This window comes from Eumetopias jubatus, unplaced genomic scaffold (genome assembly GCF_037043125.1).
Source record: "Eumetopias jubatus isolate StellerSeaLion01/CBP00866 unplaced genomic scaffold, mEumJub1_p1.0 scaffold_16, whole genome shotgun sequence".
NCBI classification, from domain to species: domain Eukaryota; kingdom Metazoa; phylum Chordata; class Mammalia; order Carnivora; family Otariidae; genus Eumetopias; species Eumetopias jubatus.
Window position 1 is genome coordinate 59567780 of NW_028274822.1, and position 19814 is coordinate 59587593.

At 40.9% G+C, this 19814-nt stretch overlaps 1 protein-coding gene across 5 annotated transcripts in view; it reads left to right on the top strand.

Annotated features, from left to right (window-relative positions):
* Positions 1–6989, top strand: part of TXNDC2 (thioredoxin domain containing 2) — a 29633-nt gene extending 22644 nt beyond the window's left edge. For all 5 annotated transcript variants that reach the window (XM_028123967.2, XM_088019582.1, XM_088019581.1 and 2 more), the window contains one exon: positions 93–6989. In XM_028123967.2, coding sequence (XP_027979768.1) covers positions 93–1573 — 1481 coding nt within the window. In that variant the 3' untranslated portion in view covers positions 1574–6989. The remainder of the gene's footprint in view (positions 1–92) is intronic.
* The last annotated feature ends 12825 nt before the right edge of the window (positions 6990–19814 follow it).

Sequence of the window (19814 nt, forward strand, 5' to 3'; positions counted from 1 at the left end):
ATGACATTTGTCTTCCCCGGATTATGTGATAAGAATTTTTTTTGTTTCTTCTTTTGCATTTTATTTATTTATTTGTTTGTTTGTTTGTTCAGAAAGTGCATTATTACAGGGTCTGTCCAGCCATGTGACTCCGTTGGTACCAGAATTCTTGGACCCAGCACATATCCAAGAGAAGGCCTTGGCCCATGAGGTAAACAACACACAGCACATGCCTGCAGAGGAGTCCAGAGGTCCACAGCCCAAGGACATAGTCCCCCCTGTATGGGGCGGTAGCATCTCCAATTCCTCAGCAAAAACCATACAGCCCAAGCAGGCTGACATCCCCAGTTTTTCAGCAAAACCCATCCTGCCCAAGCAGGCTGATACTCCAAGTTTGTCAGCAAGAACAATCCCACCCAAGCAGGCTGACACCCCCAACTCCCCAGAAAAAATTATCCCACTCAAGCAGACTGACATCTTCAATTTCTCAGCAAAACGCCTATCACCCAAGCAGGCTGACACCTCCAGTTTTTTAACAAAAATCATCCCACCTAAGCAGGGTGATACCTCCAATTCCCCAACTAAAACCACCCCATACAAACAGACTGATATCCTCAATTCCCCAGCCAAAACCATCCTACCCAAGGAGGCTGACACCCCCAACTTTTCAGCAAGAACCATCCCCCCCAAGCAGGCTGACACCCCCAATTTTTCAGCAAAAATCATCCCATCCAAGCAGGCTGACACCCTCCATTCTTTAGAAAAAATTATCCCACCCAAGCAAGATGACATCCCCAATTCCTCAGAAAAAATCACCCTGCCAAAGGAAGATGGCACATCTGCTTCTTCAGAAAAGAAGATCCCACCCAAGCAGGGTGACACCAATTCCTCAGTAAAATCCATCCTGCCTAAGCAGGGCAATAACCCCAAGTTCTTAGCAAAATCCATTCTGCCCAAAGGGGCCAACACCCCCAAGTCGTCAGCAAAAGCTTTCCAGTCTAAGCAGGTCAACAGCCCCAAGGTCTTAGCAAAAACCATCCGGTCCAAGCACAGCCACACTTCCAAGTCCTCAGAGGAAAGCCTCCTGCCCAGAGAGGGTGACACCAAGTCCTCAGAAGATACCATCCACCCCAAGGAGGGTGACATCCTCAAGTCCTCAAAAGAAACCATTCAGTCCAAGGAGGGTGACATTCCCAAGTCCTCAGAAGAAGCCATCCATCCCATAGAAGGCAGTGTCCAGAAGCCATCAGAGACAATGGAACTCTTGGAGGTGGACTTGGTGAAAGTGATCCTGAGCAAGGAGGACTTTGAGTTGGCGCTCAAGGAGGCCGGGGAGAAGCTGGTAGCCGTGGACTTCTCAGCCACCTGGTGTGGGCCTTGCAGGACCATCAGGCCCCTTTTCCAGTCCCTGTCCTTGAAGTATGAGGATGTGGTGTTCCTGGAAGTGGATGCTGATGAGTGTGAGGAGCTGGTGAGAGACCTGGAGATCATTTGCATCCCAACCTTTCAGTTTTATAAAAAAGAAGAAAAGGTGGGAGAATTTTGTGGTGCTGTTAAAGAAAAACTCGAAGCAAGCATTGCAGAATTAAAGTAATTGTGAATTCTGAAAGCAGTGTTAACAGTCAGCTGGTTATAGTTTGTGATTTTTTTATTTATGAAAAGAGATGAGACATAATGAAAATGTATGTCTGAATGACACCTGCACATAAATGATGAAGTGTTAACTCCACTTTTTCAAAAAGTAGTAAAAGCATGAAAGCATGTTGTGACCATGCTTTCGTTGGTAGGAAAGTGTGATATTAGAATTTCCTTTGGTGGAGATTGGGAGTCTACCTGTCTCCTATTTTTTTGATCATGATTTTTTTGGAACTCACCCTTGAAAATTCAGTTCATTTTGTGTTAGTGGCAACATTGGAAATTCAGACAATTCTTCTGTAGAAGTACATGATTTTAAGATGAGTGGAGACTTCTTTTCTCATTTGGGGTTTCTGATAAGATGCTTTGGGAAATAAAGAATTTGAAAGGTTCACATATCCTACCTAACCTCCTCTAAGTGCGGGGAGTGCTATGGAGGCCTCAGGAAATCCCATGGGCTCACCAAGCCTGCATGGGATTCTTTGGTGGTAGAGTCAAGACCAAAACCATGTTCCCAGATCTCAAGTGCAGCAGGCCTCTTTCTACTAATCATGCCCACAAAATCCGAGACAGACCTCCCAGCTTCTGGTTTCTCATACCAAGAGCTTTACTATTCAGGTCAAAGTCAGGGTGATCTTCAATGCCATTATGACATCAGCTCCCTGGTGACAGAGTTTGTACTTTGTCTCCTGGTAACTGGATTTCTGAAACCTGCTCCCACATGTCTCAGAGCCCAGAGGCCGAGGTCTGGGTCACAGATGGTAGCTTGCTCCAGAGTTTTTGCGTTTTAAAAAAATGTGATACACACACATATAACAGCATGTATTTAATGTATACAATTTGATGAATTTGGGCACATGCATACACCCATGACATCATTACCACAGTCGAGGTAATAAACATACCCCTCACCTCCAGAGTTTCCTTGTGTGTCCTCTTTTTTCTTATTGTGGTGGCGGCGGCGGTGGTAAGAGCACTTAACAGGAGATCTAACCTCTTAACCACATTTTAAATGCACAATACTATGTTGTTAATGACAGGCGCTCTGTTGTACAGCAAATCTCTAGAACTTATCCATTCTGGAGAACGGAAACTTCTACCCAGTGAGCAACAACTCCTCATGTCTTCCCCTATTCCTCGTCAGCCACCATCCTGTCTTCTGCTGGTCCAGAGTCTTTTAAAGAACTTGAACTAGTTGTCAACATTTCAAAAAACCAGGATGCCCTTTTAAACCTTGAATTCTAGCTTTTCTTGAAAAATTGTAAAATCTGGCAATCTGGGCTTGGGTTCCCTCAGGAAACCAATCTAATCTTAGAGGCTGAGTGGCACTGCTTCCCAGTGGTGATGAGGAACCTGTCTGGCTTCTTTTATGTGGCTGAGTTGCAATCCCTATCTAAGTTAACCGCAGGAGGGGGCTGCCCCAGCAACTCCCACTCTGTGCACTATCTCAATCGTAGACCTTACTGAGCCATGAAAAATAACCACCTAACAATAGAAACAAAATGCCATGCATACCTGGACTTTTTTCCAAAAACATTTGGAATGACCTACATAAAGTATTCATGATAAGGATAACAAATTCATGAAAATGAATAAGATGTCAACTGGGGCTCATATAATCACTCTGTCTGAGTGGCACATTTTGTTCTGAGCTTCTTAGCAGTGTGGATGGGGTGCGGGTGAGAAAAGGCAAACTCAATAATACCCAGATTTCATTGCCCCAAAGGAGAAAACACTGGAATTTGAAAAATGAGTCAATGATTTCCCATAACTAAATTCTTGAATGAAAATTTTCATCTGGGAACCTCTGGATGAGGTTCTTGACACTATTTTTTATAAGAAATTCAGAAACAATTCTCATATAGCTATTTCTGATAATAATCACTCATAAAAGCCAAAGCTATGATCATAAACCACTTTTCAATGAGAGGATTTGGGATTAGGGTGTACAAGCACAAAGCTTTTGATTTTCATATAAAGGGACTTCTATTAATGATCCATATATCTATTCTTTTCTTCTGGTAGAGAGACCTTCCTCTGACTTTTTTCACTCAGATGTGTTCTTGTTTTCCATATTGAACAGGTTGGTTTTAATGTAACTTTATCTGCTCAGACATTTAGGAATTAATTCAACCCCTCTGCTACCAGAGCCCCTTTCGGACAACCTAGCCCTGCAACACTTTAGACTGTGTAATTTGGAGGACCAGGGACCCCCAAATCTAACATTAATGAGTTACACCAACAACTATTTCTGGAACTGTAGTATTGCAGGTTTGTTGTTTATTTTTAATCATAGGTCTTTATGTTTAGGTTACTAAGTGATGACATGGACAATGACCTAAAGAAAACCCTTGAAAATAGTTGTGATAGATTTTCCAGGTGGTTTTAAACCATTCCCAATGCAAATCGAGGGAGGATGGCAGAGCACAACCCTGCAAAGTCAACTCTGCAGGGTCAACACAGTGCAGAGCAAGTGGGGGCTCTCTGACATTCTAATTTATCCCTCCAGATGCAGGGATAAAATCTAAACTACCAGAGAATCAATTCATGTCCTTCAGACTACTCACCTTAAGCACGATTTCTCTGGACTGTTTGGATAATAGTTAAACAGTAACCAGCTCAAAGCTATGTTCTCTGGCACAAAGCTTGAGTATGGATGTTCTGTTTTGCTAATTAAGAATCATGCACTTAAAAAAAATGAACCAAGCAATTGTCATCACCTCTACTCTTGAGCTTGAAGGAGAAATAAGAAGCATTTCTAATGAGAAAGAAGATTCCGGATAATCATATTGGCTGTGCGTGATGACAATCTAACTAGAGCCCTAACAAGAATCAGTGGAAAACCTGTTTGCTTTGATAAGAAAACTCAACAACGGCGCCTGGGTAGCTCAGTCAGTTAAGTGTATGACTCTTTATTTCGGCTCAGGTCATGATCTCAGGGTCATAGCATGGAGGCTGCTTAAGATTCTCTCTCTTCCTCTCTCTTTGCCCCCCTCCCCCTGCATGCGTGCTCTCTCTCTCTCTCTCTCTCAAAAAAACCAAACCAAACCAAACCAAAACTCAACAAAGTGGCAGTATTCCAAGTTATCTCCAAAAATTCAATAGCTTCCTTTTGATTCAATGATAAGTGACTAGGAATCATTATGGAAAAAGGCCTCATTTACAATAGTGACAAAAAGAAAAATAAAACACCTGGCAATAGTCCTAACAAGAACAGTAAGGATTTTTAGGACTAACTCTGAACACTTTGAGACAATACAAGTAGATTTGAATAAAGTGAGACACAGTCCATTTTCCACATTGGAAAGAAAGATTGAAAAATGTTGAGTCTTTTCACTTGATTAGACTTAATGTGATCCCAACCAATATCTCATTGAGATCGTTGGGAGAACCTGACAAAATACTTAAAAATTCAAGAATAGATAGGAAAAAGTTTTAAGAAGTAATGAAGAGAAATTTGCCCTATCAGATAGTAAAATGTGTAAGTAGTACAGTAATTGTACAGTAAGTGTAGGGATACCAATAGAAGTACTGATGAAGAAAGAAAAGAGAGTAAGGAGACATAATAGTAACCAAAATCATACTACAGTATATAAGTAGTAATATATTAATAAAGAAATGTTTCAATTTGATCAAATGTGAGTGGGTAATTAAAAAAAAATTGTTAAACATTAGGTTTCTAGGGACACCTGGGTGGCTCAGTCTGCCTTAAGCTCAGGTCATGATCCCCAGGGTCCTGGGATCGAGCCCCACTTTGGGCTCCCTGCTCTGCGGGGAGCCTGCTTCTCTCTCTCTCTCCCTCTGTCGCTCTTCTTGCTTGTGATCATGCTCTCTCTCTCTCTCTCTCTGTCAAATAAATAAATAAATAAATCTTGAAAAAACTACTCACATTAGGTTTCTAGGCCTCCATACTTGAAAAATCAGTTTCAGTAGTTGTGGATGGAGTCCAGGAATCTCTCTCCTTTGTTCAAGTTCAGCCACCCCGCCCCCACCACCCCCAACAAGCTCCCATCCTGTGTGCACTGTAGTCCCTAAACATGCTTCCTCTGGACAATTACTCTCCTGCAGAGCATCACTTTAATCTAATGGCCACTCATCTCCCCAGAAACCCACAGCTCTAGCCCATGAGGGTTGTCTTATCCCCAGATTGGTCCCCTTCCCACAGCATTTCCTTCCTGAGGCTCAGTTACTCAGTGTGGAAAACCACTGCTAGAGAGAAAGGACTGCCCCGTCAGTTGGGGGTGAGGTGGAGGGGTCTTTGCTGTCCAGGTTCCATATAAGAGGCTAGGGCTTGAGTGGGTTCAGTCTCCTTTGAAATTTCTCCCTTGGTAGGAATCCTTATTAGCATGCCCCTTATTTTTCTGATAATCCAGAACATTACTGTTGGAACAAACATGTTTCCACAACATAATCCCACCTCAGTGATTGAATTGCCTAACCCCATAAGGACCTTCCTCCCGTAGGAACCTCTTCCTGTTCCTATAATTTGCAAGGCTGCCTCTTTTCACATTATTACATGGAGCATCCTTCCTTTGTACTCTCTCTCTCTCTCTAAGATTGGTTCCACAGGCCTAACAGGAATAAGAAAATAGGTTCATTGCTGAGTCATGGTTACAGGGTTTTATAAGATAAACTGAGGCATATTAAAATTTTTTATGAGTTTATTTGAGCAAAAATTGATTCCAACAGGGAAGTGCCAAACCGGAAATGGTTAGATGCACTCTGCCAACAAGAGCCAGAGGAAGACTTGGTGTAGAGAAGGTGTGCGAGCAGAGAAAAGACATTATTTGATTGGCTGTAGCTTCAAGCCTAGTTGGCTGTTTGTGATTGGCTGTCTTTAGGTTTTGATTTCTTAACCTTGAGGCATTTACAGGCTTAGATTTTGGTTTGTTTACGGTTCCACCAAGCCTTAGAGCCACCTCAGGCTAAAGTCCTCCTTAATTAATTTAACGAAAACTAGAACTCAGCCCACCGAATTCTAGAGCAGAGGTGTGAGGGTGCTTGTTAAATGCCTCTTAAGAGACTGGACAAGTTGGTTGAGTTTCTGCCTTCCGGCTCAGGTCATTATCCCAGGGTCCTGGGATAGAGCCCCACATCAGGCTCTCTGCTCTGTGGGGAGCCTGCTTCTCCCTCTGCCTGCCGCTCCCCCTGCTTGTGCTCTCTCTCTCATTCTCTCTGTCAAATAAATAAATTAAAAAATGGATGGCCTTCCTTCTCCTCGTCAATGGAAGAGCAGGCGGGAATGAAAAGAGTGGTTTGCTCTTCTGGATTCAATGACCAGGGAAAAAAAAAGGAGTAAAAAGATCAAAATACTAAAAACAGAATGATTCTTATTTTCTGTAAAAATTGAATAAAGTATTGTTGTTGGCTCTCTATGTATGGATGTTTTTTCTTTCGTTCTATTCTTGTTTTTTTGTTTTTGCTGCTTACACAGACAGTGAAAAGAAAAAGCAGTTAATGAAATGCTTTGGAAACCCCAGCTGCTAAAACAGAATCTGGGAGGACTGAAATAAGAAGGAATAAGCATATGGCCCAAGGTCAAGGATGCTCTGGCCAAGTCTTCAAATGCAGAACTTCACCTGAGGCTTTGTGTTCTGGTTGAGCATTCTGGGCCTTCCTGGCTTTGTGTTACAAATAGTCTTAGAGACGAAATCCCCTAAGTTCTTCTGCTTGGAGATGAAGTGCCTAAGTGGTTGAGGAAGCCATGGGGAAGGTGGTATATTTGTGTTTTGGTGGCAAGTGACAGAGACGCAACTCAAACCTGGTCCAGCAAATATGGAGAATGTGTTGGATCTTGAAACTGGAAATTCTAAGGGGACAAAGTGTTTCATGGGTACGTGGAGGTTCAAACAACATCAACAAGACACTGATGTTTTCCACCTCTCAACTCAGCTACCCACCACACCCTCTCTAAAAAAAAAAAAAAAAAGTGTGGGGGTTGGAGCCTGGGTGGCTCAGTTGGTTCAGTGTCTGCCTTCGGCTCAGGTGATGATCTCGGGGCGGGGGGGTGTCCTGGGATCGAGTCCCCTATCAGGATCCTTGCTCAGCGAGGAGCCTGCTTTTCCCTCTGCCCCTCCCTTTGCTCGTGCTCTCTCTTTCTCTCTCTCTCAAATAAATAAATAAATAAAATCTTAAAAAAATTTTTTTTAAATAGTGGCACTTTAACCAGGAGATCCTTTAACACCCACAGTGAAAATAGTCGACCAATGCAACAATGACAAATATTGGGATCCAGATAGCAGGGAGCTGGAGAAAGCCCAAGGCTGTAGCTTCAAGGTTTAAGAAAATCAGGATTTTCAAATTCCAGAGTGGAAAAAAAGATGATTTATTTGAAAATGAAAAAGCCGATATTAAAAAATGATAAACATGAAGAAGTTAAGGTTGGTAAACACAGGCAGTGATTGAAATGAAGAAAGGCAAATCATGAGCACTGAAAGAAAACGTGATCGTTCTATTATATATTGATTAGAAGTGTATTTCTTTTAAGCACACAAGTTGAGAGTCATCTTCTCTTAGGTTAAGATGGTGATTTCAAATAAGAGGGCGATCTGGCTTGGGGAAGAACAGAAAAGGGCATGGCTGTTCTGCACAGAACTGTTCTGCAGGTCTTCATTGCTATTTTCCCTAAATGCCCCTGAAGGGTCTCTGGACTCTGAGAGCCACCTCACTAGTGGGATTTGAGGAAGGTGGAAAGAAGGACTGCTTCTCTCTCTCATGTCCCAAGAAGGCCACAAAGCCTTGGTGTTTGAAAGGCAAAGCTAAATGCAAGTGTAATGACTCATAGATCAATATCTTTCACAGACATTAATTAGGAAGATACAGAAGGAAGTCACCAGTTTGCTAATGATTCTTAGTTTAGAAATGGCAGATGAGTCTAGCTGCCTCCCAGGGAAGACGTTAAAGAAGATTTCCCTTGGGGCACCTGGGTGGCTCAGTCGTTAAGCATCTGCCTTCGGCTCAGGTCATGATCCCAGGTTTCTGGGATCGAGCCCCGCATCGGGTTCCCTGCTTGGCCGGGAGCCTGCTTCTCCCTCTCCCACTCCCCCTGCTTGTGTTCTCTCTCTAGCTGTCTCTCTCTGTCAAATAAATTAAAAAAAAAAAAAAGATTTCCCTTAAATCAGGCCAGTTAACAATGGCAAGACTATAGTGTGTTGTCATGCTATCAGAAACAGCGAAATAACTGGAACTGCAACAGTATAGTATAACAATTCAGCATTAATGGATTTTTAACCCCCCTATGTTCATTTCCCTATTAAATTTGATCTCTTTCTATGAGCTCGAAATTGCTTATATGATAAAGATGCTTACTTTCAAATAATCTCTTTTGGCATCTGAGGTTTTTTAAAAAAGTATTTATAAATGCAAATTATAATCCTACTTCATTTTGGATTGCAAGTTTCATATATGTATATCGATAGAAAAATGCTAAAATAAACTTGGTAGCTTATCGGTTGGATACCAGCTGCCAACATTCATCCACCTCAGGTCCCATCTATGTACTGACTTTTATCTGTATGTGCTCTAAAACACACACACACACACACACACACACGTGCGCGCACATGCGCGCGCACATACTCCAAGATTTATTATGTGAAGTTAAGATACTACATATGTTTATCACTGGTATTCATGTTGAAGGCAGGAAGATAGGTGCCTATGTCAGTAATGAGCTCTATTCACAGCCAATAGGTAAACTGTCTTGAATGTAGGGAATATTCAGAGCCCATAGGCTGTCCTGTGGGAAGACTGCCTAGAGGTGCTTGTGAAACTGAAAACTCCTCTGTTTTTAATTAAAATCAATAAACTGATTTTTAATTCTTAGGATTCTTCTATCCTTTATTGACTTGCTCCAACATGAGCTCTTGATAACCCTAGTTTATCCTCTTGGATGGAGATTAGATGCCTTTCCCATGGTCCAAGTGAAGCATGTCCAAATGGCCCCTCTCCAGGAGGAATAGGACTTGAGCTGACCAGCAAGGGAATAGGGAGTTTCTGAAGGTCTAGGGCTGAGAGTAGAGGTCTCTCTTGTCTCAGGCAGGAGAAGTGACTACACAGGTGAAAAGGAAGCACTGAGAATGAGACCCAAGAAACCAGGAGGGGACCACAGAAGTTGCCTCAACCAAAGAGGTGATCGATGGGTGTGGAAGTCAGAATCTGGTTACTGGGCATGGATACAAGGTGGGCTCAGGTGAGATGACATGCAGAAGGTGTGAGAAGTGGAGGAGGTGGTCACTGGTGAATGCGGCAGAGGTGCAATGCAGAGTTGGGTCCCCTTAACTTCAAGAGCCATGGTGAGAATGGACAAGATCTTAGCATGTGAGTGCCACCCTAGCAAAACACTTACTATGTCTCTTCCAAGTAGATCATTGGGCTATGGCAGAAGTCTAAAATCATATTGCTTATGAAATTTATAGGAACAGTGACCAGATTATGCTTACCAATCTCACTGTAAGTTAGGTAATAGGATGGGTATCCAAAAAGTCTATCTGAAATATGGGATATTTAACCCCATAATGGAATTTGCTATCCCTTGATAAAAGACAAAACAAAGTTTACTAATGTGTGGGAAAAAAATTTGGCAGTTTGGGATCCTTGACCTGTGGGGTAAGAGCTATCATAGTGGGAAAGACTAGGAATGAGCCTATAAAACTGCCCCCATTCCCCAGGTCAGAATAGTAAATCAGTGCGATATTGCATCACAGTGACTTGTGCCTCTGTTAAAGGCGGAAAGGATACAGGCTAGCGGTCCCTCCTATCACATCTTCATTTGAATAGCCAGTCTGGCACCTACAGAAAACAGATGGTAGAATACCACAAGCTAAGTCAAGCTGCAGTTCCTTTGCAGTTGCCGGACAGAGCAGTATTGTTGCTAAAGCACATTAATAAGGCTTCAGGTACATATTATGTGGCCAGTGATTTGGCAAATATGTTCTTTTCCATTCTGAAAAAAAAAAACAATTTGTATCCAAGTGGCACAGACAACAACGTTTGTTTACTGTTTTGCTCCAGGGTATTTTGAAATTTTCCATCCTTTGTCATCACATAGTATGAAGAAATAGGAACTGTCTGGACGTCCTTTACATCAAGTAACAGTGATCCGTTACATGATGACACCATGTGATCGAGCAGGCCTTGGCAAGGTAGTGTAAATTCAGGGACCTGCCATTCAGGAAAGTTTTCAGGGGTCCAGTGATCAGATGTGTGCTGAGATACCTTCTCCAAATTAAAAGATGAATTGTTGCTTTTGCATCCCCTACCAAAAGGAAAGAAACACAGTGCCTGGTGTGTCTCTTTGGTTTCTGGTATAGATAGATAGATATAGATATATAGAGAGGGTATAGAAATATTTATATCTATCTATCTGTATATATATGAATGATTATTCACTGAAACTGTAGTTGCTTATTGCAAGATATCTATTCAGGATTATTCAGAGTACTATTCAGGTGTAAAAAAGAGCGAGGAAGCACTCTATGAACTGATATGGAGTAATTTCCAGGATATATTAAGTGAAAAAAAGCAAAGTACAAAAAAGAATATAATATTTAACCCTTCAAGTAAAAATGAAGGTGATCTAAGAAAGTACACATGTATCTGTTCATTATGCCAAGGAGGGAAAAAGAATGTTTTTGACTCTAAGAACCATATCAATGATTCACACTCTCCCAACATAAATAAATAAAACAAAGAGGAGGGGCAAAATGGAATACAAACAGTAAAAAATGAATTTAATTGTATCTGAGTGAATAATATAACCATAGTGAAGGGAGTGGCAAGGAACGCACTTAGGTAAGTAACCTTGAAAATCAGTATTTTGACTGTATACTGTAAAGTAAGAGACAAAAGGAACTGTACACAAATATTCCACTCTAGTCAGTAAATCTGTTTTTCACAGAGTTATGGGTTAGCAATTCTGAGATTACTCTATATGCATTATAGGATTGAGCAAATAAGTAAATTTATTGTGGGTAATGAAAGTAAGGTTGCCTACTGTCCTATGACAAAGAAGTTACAAATAAGGGGGAAGAAGGCTAGAATGAACTCTGTGATGTTAGATTGGGATGGCAGGTATCAGTATAAACTTGTTGTTTTTAAGATAGATAGATAGATAGATAGATAGATAGATAGATAGATAGATGATAGAAACTAAATACACATGCCTGTATATTTAAGTATATGGATTTCATAGCTTTGTTCATGAAAGGGCCTGGAGACAATGACACTCCAAGTAGCATGAGCACCTCTAGGGGCCAATCTTGGTTTCTAACTACCGTCATCCAATAAAGGAGATCAGGATCCTCAGGGACTTACCAAGGGAAGTATAGGATGATCCTGAAACATCTTGGAGCACTATAAAGTAAAGAAGTGCTCAGAAAATGATGATGGCATGTTGAAAGACACAGGAGCCAATATGAAGGAGCTCCCAATGGCCAAATGTGGGAGAAGGTGAGCAACAACATAAATAATGGTAATAGTGGGTTACAATAAAATAAATTTCTATGAGCCCATTCTTACATAAATAGATGAAGAAATAAAGGAATGATGGAGAAAGGACAGCTGTTCCTTGAAGTAGATTCCAATGAATAAATGTAGAAGGAATGATGGAAACAGATAATCAGTTGTTCCAGGCAAGAATCATTGATGGGTACTAAAATGAGTGAAGGAAAGTTTGATTAGAAACAGGGCATCTGCAGTGTCTCAAAGCATCTCGTTACAAGATAGTAACTTTATCTGGCAGACACCACCTTAATCATGTGAGCAAAGCTATCCAAACCAGAAATAAATTGGCATTGTGTACATCTGATAGAATGCATTGAGAAGAACCAGACATCACTACTGTGGTATCCTTCCTAAAAATGCAGAACCTCAATCCAATCAGGAGAAAACATCAGACAAACACCAAATGTTGGGCATTGTAATATAACTGGCCAATACCCTTCAAAAATATCAAGGTCATGAAAGACAAAAAGGACTGAGAAACTGTTCCAGATGAGGGAGAGATCACAACTAAATGCAAGCTGGGGACCTGACTTGTATCCTGGACAAGTCAGAGGACATTAGTGGGGAAATTGGAGAAATTCTAAGAAGGTCTATGGACTAGTTAACAATATTGAATCAATATTGTTTTCCTGTTTTGGGTAATTGTTCTAGGATTATGTAAGATACTAACTTTAGGGGAAGCTGGGGGAGGGCAAGGCATAAATGGAACTCTCTGAACTCTTTTTGCAACTTTTCTGTGGGTCTAAAATTATTTCTAAGTAAAAATTAGAAAACAATAAATGTAGACTGAGTACCTTCTGGATCCCAGGCCTTCTTCCAGATGCTGGAGATACAGCAGTGAACAACCTGAGGTCCCTGATCTCAGGGAGCTTACATTAAGTGATAGACCCCAGGTTAATCACTGACCATTTGTAGTAGAGATTATAAGAACACGATTCTTTAGAGATGGAATTATTCCGACTCAAGGTTTACATAATTTATAGTGACTCCCAGCTTCCATCTCAATGGTTTCATAAAAGCGAATGTACAGTCAAGGACTGAGCATTGTTTACCACATTGCCAAACAGTTCTGGAATTTATATATTCCTTTCCAAAATTGCATGGTTACTAAGTCTTCTTGGTGAGCACAGCCTAATTTCAGCTTAATGTATTTCTTCTGAAATTGAATCATTCTGGTAAGATTGATGTGTGGTAAACCACACATTATCTGGATTGTACTTTCTATGTCACTATAGAAACATCAAGATCAATTCATACACAGTAAAATCCCTGGCTCGCACCTGAATTTCGACTTCATTTCCATTCTTCGGCTTTATGGTTCTTCAAAATCTGTGATTCTACTGATTTTCAACCAGATTAAAAATAGGAGAAATTATATCCCAGTTGCTTTGTGCTGAATTTATTTGTCCGAGTTGTGTCAAATCACCTTCCCTTGGTGAGGAAACTGGGAAAGGGACAGCCTGGTGGGTCAGTTCTAATGCTGACTCCTGTCCCTGACCGCGGAGTGCAATTGTGGGGTTATTAAAGGAACTCCATAAAGTGAAACTGGCCAGAAATGAGGATGGAGTCAGAGCTCTGATATTTATGTGACTTAGTCTTTGCCCGTATGTACCAGCACTGGTGGGTCAGTCATGTAAGGGGAGCCGAGAGGAGAGAAATAGAATATGAAAAAAAAAAATTCGGCGTTGTGTGTGTTTTTCCAAGGGTTCAAGCATTTTTATCACATCTGGAAGAAAGTAAAATCATGTGAACCGCCTTTAATTCTAAATAGAGTGCTCAACGTGAGGAAGCAGCTCAATGAATTTCTTCAACAAGTTTCCATGGCCATGTGATTGCATCTAAATAAAATTAAATCTACATACTTGGCTTCAACTTCTTTCAAACATGTTACAAACTGACAATGACTCCTGAGTAAACCACAAAACAAAAATAGGTGGGGTACCTAGAATATTTACAGTGTGGAACACTTCCCCTATGACATCGTGCTCTCTGCTTGACTGACATATTTCTTGGTACTAACTGTCTAAATGAATGAATCGGTGAAGTCCAGGCACACTTCGGAACTGACTTGAATGAACTGTTTACTCCGTGCCTGCCACCTCCTCTCCACATCACACGAGCAATGGTTGTGCTGAGTGAACGCCACCTTGATACTGAACTTTTCAGATTCCTGACCGGCAACTGGTGAGGTCTCAGGTCGGGTATCTACTTAATCACTGGGTCCCCATCCTCCATTCGGCCCCTAGGCTTAAACCACTGGTTTTCCTTAACCTCTGCAACCAGAAAAGTGATTCCCAAATAGATTAATATTTCTATTTTGTAATGTAATGATTAAGAACTTAATATAATCCAGACTTATGTGACAGCACCAGCAGCAAGCTCAATGGGATGCCTAAAGAGAATTTTGGAGGAAGTATTTGTCAGATTGTTCCATTGAGTTTCCAGTGGGACAATTCAATTGCTTGATTTATTATTTTCTTCCCATAAGTTTATGATCCTAGTTATTCCAAGCTATGTAACTTCTAAAAAAGGAGCAAAAATGGATACTCATGCCTGCCTAGGAATGAACAATTATGAAGTAAATGACAGTAATAGTAAAATTTATTATTTTTTTATTAAAGATTTTATTTATTTATTTGAGAGAGTAAGTGGGAGAGAGCATGAGTAGGGGAGAGGAGTAGAGGGAGAGGGAGAAGCAGACTGCCTGCTGAGCAGGGAGTCCCACATGGGGCTCCATCCCAGGACGCTGGGACCATGACCTGAGCCAAAGGCAGACACTTAACTGATGGAGCCACCCAGGTGCCCCATAATGGTAAAATTTATTGAGCACTTACATGTGCCAGGTATTGTGTTCAGGTATTTATCAGTATTATCTCATTTAGTTTTCACAACAATCTTGTGAGGCAAATGGCTTTATTATCCCCACGTAAATGACTGATACAGAAAGTGAGCCCAGATTTGAGTAAGCCGGAGCTCTGATCACTGAGCTAGTGCTTAAAATGGCCAGACATTTTAAGTAAGGTCAGAAAAGCTATTGAATGCAAGGAGACAGCAAGAACTTGGTGATGGAATGAAATGAGCAACATTTGTGCTAAACAAAAATGTTTTTATTCTTTTATTTTATTGTGGTAAAATATACCTCACATAAGATTTGCCATTTGAACCATTTTTAAGTGTCCAGTTCAGGGGCATTAAGCACATTCACACGGTTTTGCAGCGGTCACCACCATCCATCCATAGAACTTTTTCATCTTCCTGAACGGAAACTGTATCCATCAAACACGAACTCCCCATTTCCCCTCCCTCAGCCCCTGGCCACCACTGTTCTATGTTTTGTCTCTATGATTTTCACCACTTAATGAAATGGGACCTCAAAGAAGTGGAATCACCCTGTATTTGTTCTTTTGTGTTTGGCTTATTTCACTTAGCAAAATACCTTCAAGACTCATTCATATTGTAGCATGGGTCAGAATTTCCTTTTGAAGGTTGGATAATATTCTGCTGTCTGTATATACCCACAAACAAAAAACATCCTTCAGAAAAAATACATATCGGGGCGCCTGGGTGGCTCAGCAGGCTAAGTGGCTGCCTTTGGGTCAGGTCATGATCCCAGGGTCCTGGGATTGAGCCCCGTGTTCTGCTTCTCCCTCTCCCTTTGCTCTCCGCCTCCCTGCTCGTGCTCTCTCTCTCTCTCAAATAAGTAAATAAAATCTTTAAAAAGAAAAAAGAAATGTTTTAGTAGAAAATCTTAGGAAGGTGTGAGCGTGTGTATGTGTGTATGTGTGTGTGTGTTTAAATGTACCTGGACATAAAAAATGCCATGATCTTGAAATGGCCAGGTACCTGCAAAGCATTTCCTGACTCTCCAGCACTTAATCACCCCTGTTTACAATTCTTCCACGATTCCTTTCAGTTCCTTCTCTTAAAGCACATCACTTGGATTATGTTTGTTTAAGTCCATTTAGACTGTCAACTTCTCCAGGATTGAAGTTAAGTAGCGGTCTTCTTTGTGTCTGCCCTAGCCTATACCACAGAACTCGGCCCCAAACAAGCCGTCAACCAACACCTGGAATAAAGGAAAACAAAAAATTACTCCCAGTTTAAGTTTAAAGTTTCTCATTAAGAAGATAACATTTGGCTGTGGGTTTAAATGCCCAATAATTTACATATTTATGGTTTATACTTCAAAGGAGATACCAAATTTTGTGAACAATCATATAACAATCAATAAATGCCAAACACTATGCTAAGCACTTTACACAGATTATACCATTTAGTACGCATAGACAATATTAAATATAGGATATATTGTTGCCATTTTATAGACAAGGCCATAGTGTTTAATTGTACAGCTGGGCAAAAAGTGATGGAGTCTGAATTCCAGTCTTTCTGAGGTCCACATCTGTGTTCTTCACCCCACATCTACTCTAGGTTTTGTTAGGGCTATACAAAGAAGCCTGTGTGTTCAGAGACTATGAGAAGTCGGGCAAGGTGTCAAATGTGGATTTTATGTTCACAGGCATCTTTTAATTTCTACTTGTGTGGTTGCCTTTAAGGATAACTGTATTTGTGGGAGAAAACACATTAAAAACTGCTGAGAGTCTGGTTGTTTACAGGTGCTCTAATCTTTGCAATCTAGAGAAGGAAAATGGAATGAGCAAGAGAAGAAAACGGTTCAGTAAGCAAGAATGGGTTCGGTGAAAATGTACAATTTTGGAGGCCCAACTATTGATCCAAACAGTCCAAAGATACTTAAATATGTCCCTTCTTCAGCTGCTGACATGGAGTGGGATCTCACGCCTGACAATGAGGGAGACAGATATCCTCAATATATTCCTGATGGAGGTGTGAATTGTTACAACCCTTTGGATAAAAAGTATGCAATATAGCGATGCTTGGGTGGCTCAGTCAGTTAAGTGTCTGCCTTCGGCTCAGGTCATAATCCCGGGTCCTGGGATCAAGCCCTGCATCGGGCTCCCTGCTCAGCGGGGAACCTGCTTCTCCCTCTGCTTGTGCTCTCCCTCTCTCTCTGACAAATAAATAAATACAATCTTTAAAAATAAATAACTAAATATCTTACAATTAACAATAAAGTATGCAATATATATTGAAATAAGAAATATCTTTGATCCAGTGGTCCCACTACTAGAAATCTCCCTGTGGAAATAAAAGCATTCTATAATAAAAAAAATGCATATAAGGATGTTTATTGTAGTGCTATTGGTTGTGATAAAAGCCTAGAGCAATTTACATGTTCATCAATAAGGGAACAAATGGTTCTATAGTAGGGTCATTTATTCTATGGATTTAGCTGTTAAAAGACTGAGTTAGGGGGTGCCTGGGTGGCTCAGGTCATGATCCCAGAACCCTGGGATAGAGCCCCACATCGGGCTCCCTGCTCAGCGGGAAGCCTGCTTCTCCCTCTCCCACTCCCGCTGCTTGTGTTCCCTCTCTTGCTGTGACTCTCTCTGTCAAATAAATAAATAAAGTCTTAAAAAAAAAAAAAAAGACTGAGTTAGATCTTTGCCAATTGACCGGGCCAGATATTGTTAGTATACTGTAAAGTGAATCAAGCAATGAATGGTCTGGTAATATGTTAAGAGTTCGTGTTAAAAAAACAAACAAACAACAACAGTGAAAAGCCAATTAGCTCTGTTTTTATAAGTATGGATAAGGTTAGAAGGTGATACAGAACTCAGGCAGTTAAACTGGTTACCCAAAGTGGAGTAGAAATTGGGAGGTGTAGGAAGAAACTTTTTGTCCATATGCTTTTTTTGGATTATGTTATTTGTTATAATGGCACAGATCGCTTTTACAGTATAAAAGATTGAGAAAACACATATTCTTCAAATGATTCTTCATAAACAAAGATGATTAATTTTATAGTTTAACTGCTTTAAATGGTTATAAAAAGAAAAATCCCCAGGATAAGTCTTTTTTTTCTAACTCCTCTTCCAGCGTTGATTTTTTCTGGTGAAGCTCCCATCTGCCTTCTGTTGGAATCTATATTTCTCACTGAAGTCTTACAAATGTGCTACAGTAAGCACCACCAACAAATTCCCATTTACATGGTGTTGCATCCCCGTAATGCTGCCTGGCCTTGTACATCTTTTAGTTAGTTATCAGTCTCCGTCATGTCTCTCTGTTTTAGACAGATCCCTTTGTGTGCAGTGACTCTGCTTCATTCCTGTTTGACCCCCAGCATCCTTGTTACTCCGTCAGGAGAATGGTTTGCAGTCCTTGCCTTCTAGAACAGCTCAGCAGATTTCCACCCTATCCACTTCCTTCCTGATCCACTCTTGGCTTCCCTGATGCCTCACTCTGCAGTACTCTAACATCATAAGTTGAAAGAACATAATGAAGGGAATTATGTGCTTATAACATTGGGGTGAGGGGTGGAGGAGCAGGCTCTAGACTAGGCTCCCCAGGAATGACTCCAGGGCAGGACTGACCTGCTGCACCTGGCCAGCTGCCACCTCTGAGGCTGCACCTCTTGCCTCTGACCCAGGGATCAGGAAGCTGGACCCAAGAAGGGACCACTGCTTCTGCTGACCCCCAACAACTGACTGTCTTTGATATCCTGGAAGCTAGTAAATGGATGCTGGAATGCTGCCGCAGAAAACCTCGTCTCGGGGGTTTTGCCTCAACAGAAAAACAGCCAGAAGGGACCGAAAGCTGGCCTCGGTCTCACGTCTAACTTTTAAGTCTTGTCTGAACAGAATCCTAGCTGCAAAGGAGATACTTCATGTTTGTCTCTCCTGCTTGAATGTAGCCCTGTGGGAGCAGAGACCATGTCTATTGGTTCACCACTATACCACCAGCAGCTACCACAGTACCAGGCACACAGTCATGTATAAGGTAACAATGCTGGCTCCAGGCACTACCCTAAGCTCTTTGTGTGCATTAACTCATTTAATTCTCACAACAAACCTCAGATGTAGGTATTATTTTGCTTCCCAGTTTACAGATGTAGAACAGGCACAGAGAGGTGAGGTAAGTTTGCTAAGACCGTACAGTAGTAAAGAGGACTGAAACCAGCAGGTCAGACCCAAGGCCTGTACTTACTCAGTATGTTTTACTGCCTCAATGTTTATTGCAAGTATGCCCATTTAAATGTTTACTGAGTTGTATTACACAGAGAATTGATTCTATACAAATTCATAATTACAGAGTACTTTTATAAAGTAAAATTTAACATGTTTAACTATGGAGATGGTTATACTTTGTTACCATTTGTACTGGTAACTTTTTTTTTATCCTTGCCAAACCTATGAGATAATCTGTCCAAAAGTGAATACCATTAGTGATTCAAGTGGGTTGAAGTAATATTCAACTTCATACATCTTAGACTCATAAAAACTTCTTAGTAGCTAGAGAAATATGCTTGAGTATATATATATGTATATATATACATTGCATATGCATATATATGTAGATGTGTACTCTATATTTTTGCTAATACTTTAAGAGAACTTTATGTGCTGCATTAATCAACATAAGAAGAGCAAACAATGAACATTAGGCTCCATGTTTGTCCATTCCTAACTTAAATGGTAAACAATACATAAGTCAATTACATTTTAAATTGTCTTAATCACTTTCAGTTGTCATTTCATTGTGGCTTTGGAAAAAGCAAAAATGCACAGGATGGAAGATTGGGCAACTTTTCCCCAAACTTTAGCTCTGTTACTGCCATG